The sequence below is a fragment of the Somniosus microcephalus genome, chromosome 22 (genome assembly GCF_052327205.1).
Source record: "Somniosus microcephalus isolate GS21.2 chromosome 22, FLI_Smic_1.0, whole genome shotgun sequence".
In the NCBI taxonomy this organism is placed as follows: domain Eukaryota; kingdom Metazoa; phylum Chordata; class Chondrichthyes; order Squaliformes; family Somniosidae; genus Somniosus; species Somniosus microcephalus.
Genome location: NC_141008.1, coordinates 47945227 through 47957839, shown reverse-complemented (window position 1 = coordinate 47957839; position 12613 = coordinate 47945227). Strand labels below are relative to the sequence as shown.

General features: G+C 56.1%; 1 protein-coding gene across 4 annotated transcripts in view; it reads right to left on the bottom strand.

Annotated features, from left to right (window-relative positions):
• Positions 1 to 12613, bottom strand: part of LOC147102269 (uncharacterized) — a 30553-nt gene continuing 17940 nt past the window's right edge. For 2 of the 4 annotated variants that reach the window (XM_085964655.1, XM_085964654.1), the window contains exons 2-5: positions 11977 to 12159; positions 9624 to 9758; positions 5144 to 5252; positions 1 to 276 (exon numbers count right to left, since the gene is read on the bottom strand). In XM_085964655.1, the coding sequence (XP_085820781.1) occupies positions 2 to 276; positions 5144 to 5252; positions 9624 to 9734 (495 nt within the window). In that variant the 5' untranslated portion in view covers positions 9735 to 9758; positions 11977 to 12159 and the 3' untranslated portion in view covers position 1. The remainder of the gene's footprint in view (positions 277 to 5143; positions 5253 to 9623; positions 9759 to 11976; positions 12160 to 12613) is intronic. The other 2 variants (XM_085964653.1, XM_085964651.1) reach the window with 1 other exon arrangement.

Genomic DNA, 12613 nt, shown 5'->3' with positions numbered 1-12613 from the left:
CTCAGATACGGGCTCTGAACGCCGGCTCCAGGAGCTGACCCCACACCGTGTTGTAGGGGTGGACCAGGCTCGTGGGCTGGTTCTTGCTGTCCACGATAGGCTTCCTCTCGTTGGCCCATTTCACCAGACCCCCCTCCAGGTTGTAAACTTTCAGCGACCCGCGCGGACCCTGCCCTGCATCACTTGCGAGAAACTTGTTGAGTTCCTGTGCCACTTTGGAGGGACGCGATATCCCACGGTGCAAGTAGCACACGACGTCCCTGACCTCGCTATAATCTGCAAACACAAAATGGCTAAAAGGACAGTCGCGTGGGAGGGCGGCGAGCGAGTGGTGTCGCGGGCCGGCGCGGGGGAGGCCGCAGTGAGAACCGACTGGAGGCTGCAAACCTCCGGTGAGGCCACACCTGGAATATTGCGTACAGTTTTGGTTTCCATATTTAAGAAAAGATATACTTGCTCTCGAGGCAGTTCAGAGAAGGTTCACTCAGTTGATTCCGGAGATGAGGGAGTTGACTTATGAGGAAAGGTTGAGTAGGTTGGGCCTCTACTCATTGGAATTCAGAAGAATGAGAGGCGATCTTATCGAAACATGTAAGATTGTGAGGGGGCTTGATCGGGTGGATGCGGGGGAGGATGTTTCCACTGATGGGTGAGACTAGAACTAGGGGGCATAATCTTAGAATAAGGGGCTGCCCTTTCAAAACTGAGATGAGGAGAAACTTCTTCACTCAGAGGGTAGTAAATCTATGGAATTTGCTACCTCAGAGAGCTGTGGAAGCTGCGACATTAAATAAATTTAAAACGGAGATAGACAGTTTCCTAGCAGATAAGGGAATTAAGGGTTATGGGGAGCGGGCAGGGAAGTGGACGTGAGTCTAGGTTCAGATCAGCCATGATCTTATTGAATGGCGGAGCAGGCCGAGGGGCCGTATGGCCTACTCCTGCTCCTACTTCTTATGTTCCATCAAAGCACAAGCACCGAGAGCAACCGCAAAAGATCAACCACGTCCTCCCCCTATCCCCAACCCCACCGACCCACCTTCTCACCATAGAATCACACAGCACAGGAGGAGACCATTCGGCCCATCGTGCCTGTGCCGGCTCTTGAAAGAGCTCTCCCATTAGTCCCACTCCCCTGCTCGTTCCCTACAGCCCTGTGAATTTTTCCTTTTCAAGTATTTATCCAATTCCCATTTGAAAGTTATTATTGAAATCTGCTTCCACCGCCCTTTCAGGCAGCACATTCCAGATCACAACAACTCGCTGTGTAAAAATATTCTCATCTCCCCTCTGGTTCTTTTGCCAATCAACTTAAATCTGTGTCCTCTGGTTACCGACCCTCCTGCCACTGGAAACAGTTTCTCCTTGTTACTCAATCAAAACTGTATCCCTGAATCCCACCTCCTCACCCTATCTCTCATCCCCATCTAACCAGGGAGAAGAGGAGAGGGAAGAGTGAGCGGTGAGGGAGTGGGAGGGAGAGAGAGAGTGGGAGAGCGAGGGAGTGGGAGGGAGAGGGAAGAGAGAGCGGTGAGGGAGAGGGAGAGGGAGTGGGAGGGAGAGGGAGAGGGAGAGGGAGGGAGGGAGTGGGAGGAGAGAGGGAGGGAGAGGTAGAGGAGTGGGAGGGAGGGAGAGGGAGGGAGAGGGAGTGGGAGGGAGAGGGAGTGGGAGGGAGAGGGAGTGGGAGGGAGAGGGAAGTGGGAGGGAGAGAGGAGGGAGTGGGAGGGAGAGGAGTGGGAGTGAGAGGGAGTGGGAAGTGGGAGGGAGAGGGAGTGGGAGGGAGAGGGAGAGGGAGAGGGAGGGAGGGAGTGGGAGGGAGGAGAGGGAGTGGGAGGAGGAGAGGAGTGGGAGTGGGAGGGAGAGGGAGTGGGAGGGAGAGGGAGTGGGAGAGGGAGGAGAGGGAGTGGGAGGGAGAGGAGGAGTGGGAGGGAGAGGGAGTGGGAGGGGAGAGGGAGTGAGAGGGAGGGAGTGGGAGGGAGTGGGAGGGAGAGGGAGAGGGAGTGGGAGTGAGAGGGAGTGGGAGGGAGAGGGAGTGGGAGGGAGAGGGAGTGGGAGGGAGAGGGAGTGGGAGGGAGAGGGAGTGGGAGGGAGGGAGAGGGAGTGGGAGGGAGAGGGAGTGGGAGGGAGAGGGAGTGGGAGGGAGAGGGACGGAGAGGGAGTGGGAGTGGGAGGGAGAGGGAGTGGGAGAGAGAGGGAGAGGGAGTGGGAGGGAGAGGGAGTGGGAGGGAGAGGGAGTGGGAGGGAGAGGGAGGAGAGAGGGAGAGGGAGTGGGAGGGAGAGGAGGGAGGGAGAGGAGGAGAGGGAGGGAGGGAGAGGGAGGGAGAGGGAGTGGAGGGAGAGAGGAGTGGGAGGGAGAGGGAGTGGGAGGGAGAGGGAGTGGGAGGGAGAGAGGGAGTGGGAGTGGGAGGGAGAGGGAGTGGGAGTGGGAGGGAGAGGGAGTGAGAGGAGTGGAGAGGGAGAGGGAGTGGGAGTGGGAGGGAGAGGGAGTGGGAGGGAGTGGGAGGGAGAGGGAGAGGGAGTGGGAGGGAGTGGGAGGGAGAGGGAGTGAGAGGGAGAGGGAGTGGGAGGGAGAGGGAGTGGAGAGGGAGTGGGAGGGAGAGGGAGGGAGAGGGAGAGGGAGGGAGGGAGAGGGAGGGAGAGGGAGTGGGAGGGAGAGGGAGTGGGAGCGAGAGAGAGGAGGGAGGAGAGGGAGTGGGAGGGAGAGGGAGTGGGAGGGAGAGGGAGGGAGTGTGGAGGGAGAGGGAGGGAGAGGGAGTGGAGGAGAGGGGAGTGGGAGGGAGTGGAGGGAGTGGGAGTGGGAGGGAGAGGGAGTGGAGGGAGAGGGAGTGGGAGGGAGAGGGAGGAGAGAGGAGTGGGAGGGAGAGGGAGTGGGAGGGAGAGGGAGAGGGAGGGAGAGGGAGTGGGAGGGAGAGAGAGGGAGTGGGAGGGAGAGGGAGTGGGAGGGAGAGAGGGAGTGGGAGGGAGAGGGAGTGGGAGGGAGTGGGAGGGAGAGGGAGTGGAGGGGAGAGGGAGTGGGAGGGAGAGGGAGTGGGAGGAGAGAGGGAGTGGGAGTGAGAGGGAGAGGGAGTGGGAGGAGAGAGGAGGCGAGGGAAGGGGGGAGTGAGAGGGAGAGGGAGTGGGAGGGAGAGGGAGTGGGAGAAGAGAGGGAGTGGGAGGGAGAGGGAGTGGGAGGGAGAGGGAGGGAGAGGGAGTGGGAGGGAGAGGGAGTGGGAGGGAGAGGAGTGGGAGGGAGAGGGAGTGGGAGGGAGAGGGAGGGAGAGGGAGTGGGAGGGAGAGGGAGTGGGAGGGAGAGGGAGTGGGAGGGAGGGAGAGAGGAGGGAGGGAGAGGGAGGGAGAGGGAGTGGGAGGAGAGGGAGAGGGAGGAGGGAGGGAGGGAGGGAGAGGGAGGGAGGGAGGGAGAGGGAGTGGGAGGGAGGGAGAGGGAGTGGAGAGGGAGAGGGAGGGAGAGGGAGTGGGAGGGAGAGGGAGTGGGAGTGGGAGGGAGAGGGAGTGGAGAGGGGAGTGGGAGGGAGAGGGAGTGAGAGGGAGTGGGAGGGAGAGGGAGTGGGAGTGGGAGGGAGAGGGAGTGAGAGGGAGTGGGAGGGAGAGGGAGAGGGAGTGGGAGTGAGAGGGAGTGGGAGGGAGAGGGAGTGGAGGGAGAGGGAGTGGGAGGGAGGGAGAGGAGTGGGAGTGGGAGGGAGAGGGAGAGGGAGAGGGAGGGAGGGAGAGGGAGTGGGAGGGAGAGGGAGTGGGAGGGAGAGGGAGAGGGAGGGAGGGAGAGGGAGTGGGAGGGAGAGGGAGTGGGAGGGAGAGGGAGAGGGGAGGGAGAGGGAGTGGGAGGGGAGAGGGAGTGGGAGGGAGAGGGAGTGGGAGTGGAGGAGAGGAGTGGAGGGAGAGGGAGTGGGAGGGAGAGGGAGTGGGAGGGAGAGGGAGTGGGAGGGAGAGGGAGAGGAGTGGGAGTGAGAGGGAGAGGGAGTGGGAGGAGAGAGGAGGCGAGGGAAGGGGGGAGTGGGAGGGAGAGGGAGTGGGAGATAGAGGAGAGGAGTGGGAGGGAGAGGGAGTGGGAGGGAGAGGGAGTGGGAGGGAGAGGGAGGGAGTGGGAGTGGGAGGGAGAGGGAGTGAGAGGGAGTGGGAGGGAGAGGGAGTGGGAGGGAGAGGAGTGGGAGGGAGAGGGAGTGGGAGGGAGAGGGAGTGAGAGGGAGTGGGAGGGAGAGGGAGTGGGAGGGAGAGGGAGTGGAGGGATAGGGAGTGGAGGGAGAGGGAGTGGGAGGGAGAGGGAGTGGGAGGGAGAGGGAGTGGGAGGGAGAGGGAGTGGGAGGGAGAGGGAGAGGGAGTGGGAGGGAGAGGGAGTGGGAGTGGGAGTGGGAGGGAGAGGGAGTGGGAGGGAGAGGAAGTGGGAGGGAGAGGGAGAGGGAGAGGGAGTGGGAGGGAGAGGGAGTGGGAGGGAGAGGGAGTGAGAGGGAGGAGGGAGGGAGTGGGAGGGGAGAGTGGGAGGGAGAGGGAGTGGGAGGAGAGAGGAGGAGAGGGAAGGAGAGAGAGTGGGAGGGAGAGGGAGTGAGAGGAAGGGAAGGAGAGAGAAGGAGAGGCCAGTAACTTTTTTAAATCCCGAGGATGAAGCACAGTCGAACAATCTTTGGTTTTTTGATCCCTTCCAGTAAGAACTGAACTGAAATAATCCTCCACTTAAACCTCCGGGAGTGGATTATTGCAGCACAGGCAGTCAACGTCATTGAGAGAGAAAATGTCAGGGAGACAAAGAGCAGGCTGTCCGGCTGAAAACCCGAGATCAGAAAGTTAATTAACTGGGAACCAAATTAAAGAAAATGATAGGGAGACAAAAAGGAGACAGAGCGAGAGAGAGGAGCAACTGCGGGCCAGGTTAATGAGTGAAGATGAAGAGATGGAGACTGCTGGATGACTTCACCCTGTCCTAAGCAGCGAGTCGGAGACTGCAGGTGCCGGTCAATGGGAGTAGGGGTCCCCTTTTCAGTGTCATTAGGATTTCAAAAGGTCCCGTTCAGAGTCTGGGCTGTCTGCGAGCCCGTCTGGTCTGTTTGTTGCACTTTAACCGTTTCCCAGGGCGGGTCCTGGGGGGTGATGTCCTGTCCAGACAGCAGAGGGGTCCAGGGATTAACAGGAACACAGGAGGTCAGACTGTCCCTACCTGCCAGGCCCAGCTCCTCCACCACACGCTCCACGTTGGTGGTTTCTGGGTCAATGCGAACTGCTCCTTCCAAGTGACTGACCTCGTATTCGGCCGGACTCCGAGTGTCCTGGAACAACAGGGAGACATTCGTAGAGCAAAGGAGTGTTTGATGGGTCAGTGTAGAGGGAGCTTTACTCTGTATCTAACCCGTGCTGTACCTGCCCTGGGAGTGTTTGATGGGACAGTGTACCACAGAACCACAGAAACCCCACAGTGCAGATAGAGGCCAATTCGGCCCATCGAGCCTGCACCGACACATATCCCACCCGATCCCCGTAACCCCTACACCAACACATATCCCACCCTATCCCCGTAGCCCCACGTACGTAATCCCCCTAACACTAAGGGTCAATTTATCATAGCCAATCAACCTAACCCGCACATCTTTGGACTGTGGGAGGAAACCAGAGCACCCGGAGAAAACCCACGCAAACACGGGGAGAATGTGCAAACTCCACACAGACAGTCACCCGAGGCCGGATTCGAACCCGGGTCCCTGGCGCTGTGTGGCAACAGTGCTAACCACTAGAGGGAGCTTTACTCTGTATCTAACCCGTGCTGTACCCGCCCCGGGAGTGTTTGATGGGACAGTGTAGAGGGAGCTTTACTCTGTATCTAACCCGTGCTGTACCCGCCCTGGGAGTGTTTGATGGGACAGTGTAGAGGGAGCTTTACTCTGTATCTAACCTGTGCTGTACCTGCCCTGGGAGTGTTTGATGGGACAGTGTAGAGGGAGCTTTACTCTGTATCTAACCCGTGCTGTACCTGCCCTGGGAGTGTTTGATGGGACAGTGTAGAGGGAGCTTTACTCTGTATCTAACCCATGCTGTACCTGCCCTGGGAGTGTTTGATGGGACAGTGTCGAGGGAGCTTTACTCTGTATCTAACCCGTGCTGTACCTGCCCTGGGAGTGTTTGATGGGACAGTGTAGAGGGAGCTTTACTCTGTATCTAACCCCGTGCTGTACCTGACCAGAGAGTGTTTGATGGGACAGTGTAGAGGGAGCTTTACTCTGTATCTAACCTGTGCTGTACCTGCCCTGGGAATGTTTGATGGGACAGTGTAGAGGGAGCTTTACTCTGTATCTAACCCGTGCTGTACCTGCCCTGGGTGTATTTGATGGGACAGTGTAGAGGGAGCTTTACTCTGTATCTAACCCCGTGCTGTACCTGCCCTGGGAGTGTTTGATGGGACAGTGTAGAGGGAGCTTTACTCTGTATCTAACCCGTGCTGTCCCTGCCCTGGGAGTGTTTGATGGGACAGTGTAGAGGGAGCTTTACTCTGTATCTAACCCGTGCTGTACCTGCCCTGGGAGTGTTTGATGGGACAGTGTAGAGGGAGCTTTACTCTGTATCTAACACGTGCTGTACCTGACCTGGGAGTGTTTGACGGGACAGTGTAGAGGGAGCTTTACTCTGTATCTAACCCGTGCTGTACCTGACCAGAGAGTGTTTGATGGGACAGTGTAGAGGGAGCTTTACTCTGTATCTAACCTGTGCTGTACCTGCCCTGGGAATGTTTGATGGGACAGTGTAGAGGGAGCTTTACTCTGTATCTAACCCGTGCTGTACCTGACCAGAGAGTGTTTGATGGGACAGTGCAGAGGGAGCTTTACTCTGTATCTAACCCGTGCTGTACCTGACCAGAGAGTGTTTGATGGGACAGTGTAGAGGGAGCTTTACTCTGTATCTAACCCGTGCTGTACCTGCCCTGGGAGTGTTTGATGGGGCAGTGTAGAGGGAGCTTTACTCTGTATCTAACCCGTGCTGTACCTGCCCTGGGAGTGTTTGATGGGGCAGTGTAGAGGGAGCTTTACTCTGTATCTAACCTCGTGCTGTACCTGCCCTGGGAGTGTTTGATGGGGCAGTGTCGAGAGAGCTTTACTCTGTATCTAACCCGTGCTGTACCTGCCCTGGGAGTGTTTGATGGGGCAGTGTAGAGGGAGCTTTACTCTGTATCTAACCTCGTGCTGTACCTGCCCTGGGAGTGTTTGATGGGGCAGTGTCGAGAGAGCTTTACTCTGTATCTAACCCGTGCTGTACCTGCCCTGGGAGTGTTTGATGGGACTGTGTAGAGGGAGCTTTACTCTGTATCTAACCCGTGCTGTACCTGCCCTGGGTGTATTTGATGGGACAGTGTAGAGGGAGCTTTACTCCGTATCTAACCCCGTGCTGTACCTGCCCTGGGAGTGTTTGATGGGACAGTGTAGAGGGAGCTTTACTCTGTATCTAACCCGTGCTGTACCTGCCCTGGGAGTATTTGATGGGACAGTGTAGAGGGAGCTTTACTTTGTATCTAACCTGTGCTGTACCTGCCCTGGGAGTATTTGATGGGACAGTGTAGAGGGAGCTTTACTTTGTATCTAACCCGTGCTATACCTGCCCTGGGAGTGTTTGATGGGACAGTGTAGAGGGAGCTTTACTCTGTATCTAACCCGTGCTGTACCTGCCCTGGGAGTATTTGATGGGACAGTGTAGAGGGAGCTTTACTTTGTATCTAACCCGTGCTGTACCTGCCCTGTACAATGCCTGCCACACATTGAATAAGGAGCTGCTCCTGTTTAATGCAGTGTCTGGTGTTTGTGCGGTTACTGCTGCTCTGTGAAGGGTGCGGAGCGATGCCTTTCCGTGTGTAAGTTCTATTTTGGAATGTAATTTCCCCCCATGCCGCCCGCCTGTAGATTTCCTGCCGATGATTTCTCTGTAATTACCATGGGGAGGTGAAGCACTGAGGGACAGTCAGTCTCAGTTCACCAGCGTGTAATTAGAAACGGCCACTCTGTGTTTCTGCGACGGATCCGTCCAATGCTGATTCACGGGCTCGAGCCCACGCTCGTGGTGGAAGCAGTCAGCTAGCCGATTGAGAAAGGAAGCGGTCAGAGGGAGCGAAGGAACGGGACAGCGCGAGGAAGACAGTGCACCAGTGTACCCGAGCTGTTTTAGGCGGAATCTCGTCCCTCACTTGCTGCACCTGGCCCGTTAAACTCTGGCACGGCAATAATTCAAAAGCAGTTCCCTTACACACCAATCACACAACTGTAGCAGCGCCAGAACGGGGCCACAGTTTGCGGGTCTTCGGTGCAGTTTGGGGGAAATCACGGAATGGGGTGCAGCGTAAATTCACTGGGATGTTACCGCAGAGGAGTGGGGGGGTCAGAGAGAGACTGGAGAGGTCGAGAAGGTTATGGGGGGACCTGATCAGGGCCTACAAAATTCTGAAGGGTTATGATAAGATTCACACACATATATATATATGATATATATATCCTATGTAAGACTTTAACTATACAGAGAATTACAGAGTATTTACAGCACAGAAACAGGCCATTCATCCCAACTGGTCCATGCCAGTGTTTAAAAAGACTTGCATTGCTATAGCGCCTTTCATGACCACTGGACGTCTCAAAGCGCTTTACAGCCAATTTGCGCACAGCAAATCCCACAAACAGCACTGTGATAATGACCAGACAATCTGTTTTAGTGCTGTAGGTTGAGGGATAAATATTGGCCCCAGAACACCGGGGAGAACTCCCCTGCTCTTCTTCGAAATAGTGCTGTGGGATCTTTTACGTCCACCTGAGAGAGCAGACGGGGCCTTGGTTTAACGTCTCATCCGAAAGACGGCCCCTCTGACAGTGCAGCGCTCCCTCAGTACTGCCCCTCTGACAGTGCGGCGCTCCCTCAGTACTGCCCCTCCGACAGTGCGGCGCCCCCTCAGTACTGCCCCTCCGACAGTGCGGCACTACCTCAGTACTGCCCCTCCGGCAGTGCGGCGCTCCCTCAGTACCGCCCCTCCGACAGTGCGGCGCCCCCTCAGTACTGCCCCTCCGACAGTGCGGCGCTCCCTCAGTACTGACCCTCTGACAGTGCGGCACTCCCTCAGCACTGCCCCTCCGACAGTGCAGCGCTCCCTCAGTACTGCCCCTCCAACAGTGCGGCGCTCCCTCAGTACTGCCTGTCCGACAGTGCGGCGCTCCCTCAGTACTGCCCCTCCGACAGTGCGGCGCTCCCTCAGTACTGCCCCTCCGACAGTGCGGCGCTCCCTCAGTACTGCGCCTCCGACAGTGCGGCGCTCCCTCAGTATTGCACTGGAGTGTCAGCCTAGATGTTTGTGCTCAAGTCTCTGGAGTGGGACTTGAACCCACAACCTTCTGACTCAGAGGCGAGGGTGCTGCCCCCTGAGCCACGGTGGACACTGTGACACTTATGCTCCACTCGAGCCTCCTCCCACCCCTCTTCATCTCACCCTATCAGCAAAACCCTCAATTCCCTTCTCCCTCATGTGTTTATCCAGCTTCCCCTTAAATGTATCTATACTATTCGCCTCAAGCACTCCCTGTGGTAGCGAGTTCCACATTCTCACCACTCTCTCTATACACACACACGTATATATATATTATATCGATGTCAGATTTATATATATTATCTATCCTGCTCACCAGCAGCAACATCTGATCCCGATTCTGCACCATCAGCTGCTCCATGGCGTCTGAACTCAGAACTTGCACCGACTTAAAGCTCCTGCGAATCCACCAGATCACCGGCTCCATCCTCCCACTGGCCGAGGATTCCACCTGCCGGGGGAAATCGATTTTATGAGACATGTTGAAGGGATTGGCGAGGAGTGATGTGTTAACACACGCTGGGGAAATCAGATGATCCCCGTGTCTGAATGTCTACAGGGAAAAGGGCCAGAGCGCAGAAAGAAAAATGAAGGAATGTTGATTATCTGTCGGAATTTACCAGAGGGAGAGAGACAGACAGACACAGAGAGACTGGCGTATAAACAAAGGCACAGGCATGAGGCAAAGTCAGACACATACTGGACAGACCGACATGCATTTATATGGTGCCTTTAAATCAGTAAAACGTCCCAAGGCGCTTCACAGGAGCGATTATCAAACAAAATCTGACACCGAGCCACATAAGGAGATATTAGGACAGGGCTTGGTCAAAGAGGTCGGTTTTAAGGAGCAACTTAGAGGAGAGGCGGAGAGGTTTAGGGAGGGAATTCCAGAGCTCGGGACCCAGGCAGCTGAAGGCACGGCCGTCAATGGTGAAGCGATTAAAATCGGGGGATGCTCAAGAGGCCAGAATTGGAGGAGCACAGAGATCTCGGGGGGTTGTGGGGCTGGAGGAGATTACAGAGATAGGGAGGGGCGAGGCCATGGAGGGATGTGAACACGAGGATGAGAATTTTGAAATCGAGGTGTCGCTGGACCGGGAGTCAATGTAGGTCAGCGAGCACAGGGGTGATGAGTGAACGGGACTTAGAGTCATAGAGTTTTACAGCACAGAAAGAGGCCCTTCGGCCCATCGTGTCTGCGCCGCCCATCCATCCCTGTCCAGTCTAATCCCATTTTCCAGCATTTGGTCCATAGCCTTGTATGCAATGGCATTTCAAGTGCTCATCCAAATGCTTCTTGAATGTTGTGAGGGTTCCTGCCTCTACCACCCTTTCAGGCATTGAATTCCACATTCCAACCACCCTCTGGGTGAAAAAGTTCCTCCTCAAATCCCCTCTAAATCTCCTGCCCCTTACCCTGAATCTATGCCCCCTTGTTATTGACCCCCCCACTAAGGGGAAAAGTTCCTCTTTATCTACCCTATCTATGCCCCTCATCATTTTGTACACCTCAATCAGGTCCCCCCTCAGCCTTCTCTGCTCCAAGGAAAACAACCCCAGCCTGTCCAGCCTCTCTTCATAGCTGAGGCGCTCCATCCCAGGTAACATCCTGGTGAATCTTCTCTGCACCCTCTCCAAAGCAATCACATCCTTCCTATAGTGAGGCGACCAGAACTGCACACAGTACTCCAGCTGTGGCCTCACCAGCGTTTTGTACAGCTCCATCATAACCTCCCTGCTCTTATATTCTATGCTTGGTGTGAGTTAGGACACGGGGCAGTGAGCACAGGGGGTGATGGGCGAACGGGACTCGGTGCGAGTTAGGACACGGGGCAGCAGAGTTTTGGATGAGCTGAAGTTTACGGAGGGTGGGGGATGGGAGGCCGGACAGGAGTGTGTTGGAATGGTCGAGTCTGGAGGTAACAAAGGCATGGATGAGGGTTTCAGCAGCGGATGAGCTGAGGTGGGAGCGGAGATGGGCGATGTCACGGAGCTGGAAATAGGCGGTCTTAGTTATGGAGAGGATACGGGGTCAGGAGCTCAGCTCAGGGTCCAATAGGACGGCGAGGTTGCGGGAGAAGTATGTACACGGTCACTGGCACTCCGCAAAGCAAAACCGAATTAAAGTACAGGGCAGTTTCTCAGCAAATAATTGACTCAGAATCTAGAGATACATTAAACATTGCACTGCAGCCTAGTCCGAGCAGGCAGCAGGGGCCGAGATAGCAACAAGATAAAATATGCAAGCGGCAAATCAGTGGCAGAGGAAATGTAATCTGGGCAGGTGCTGCACGGGAGTCGGGAGGCTGAAGCAAGAGATCGTCCCCTGGAGAGCTCCCAACACAACGCTCGGCCTCTCCACATCAGCTCAGCCCCGCTCTGAAAGAGCCACCCTTGGCCTTACTTGTTGAATGCAACGGGAGCGATAAAAATAAGAGCTGGTTTCACAATCAGCGTCCCTGTTTTGAAAAGGAGATTCATTCCGGGCCGGACCCAACGGATTCAGTATTTGTAAAACGACTGAGAGAGTCGCATGACGGGAGCGGTAACTGGTCGCAGCAGAACCCTTGGCGTGAGATTCCGAGGTGCCCAAGAAACAAACACGGTTAAAACTAGCAAGTTATTTGTTGGAAGTGTGAAACAAGAGCCTGCATTTTATACCGCACCTTTAATGTCAAAGAACGTCCCAAGGTGCTTGGCAGAGGCCGAATCAACAACAGACACCAAACCAGAGGGGAGATATCAGGAGGCGTGAGCAAAAGCTTGGTCCAAGGGGTGTATTGGAGAGTGAGGGAACTCCAGAGACAGAAACTGAAAGTGTGGGAACCGTTCAACGGGTCAGGCAGCACCTGTGGAGAGAAACAGAGGCGGTCATGTTTCAGGTGTGGCTCCGGCTTCACAATTCAAAAATGCCTCACACACCAGAGCTTCTGAAATGAACTCTTGTCTTCCTCAGCCGAGGATTTCCCTCTGCTGTAGTCAAGAGGGCCTTCGACTGTGTCTGTGGTCACTCTGTCTGTCTGTCCCATTTCCTGAGCTTCTCCCTCAACCTCCCCCCCCCGCTCCCCATCTCACGACCATGACACAGTCCTCCCCCCAGGCCCTCCCAATCCTCCACATTCAGCACATCACCTACAGCAGGATCCCATCACCAAACACGTTTTGTGCTCTCCTCCCCTCGCCACTTTCCAGAGGGACCGCTCCTCCCCCCCCCCACGATACCCTGGTTCACTTTTCAGCCACCCATGCTTCCAGCGGCCATTCGCCTGCCACCTTCCTGTGCAAACACCTCCTCCCGCACGA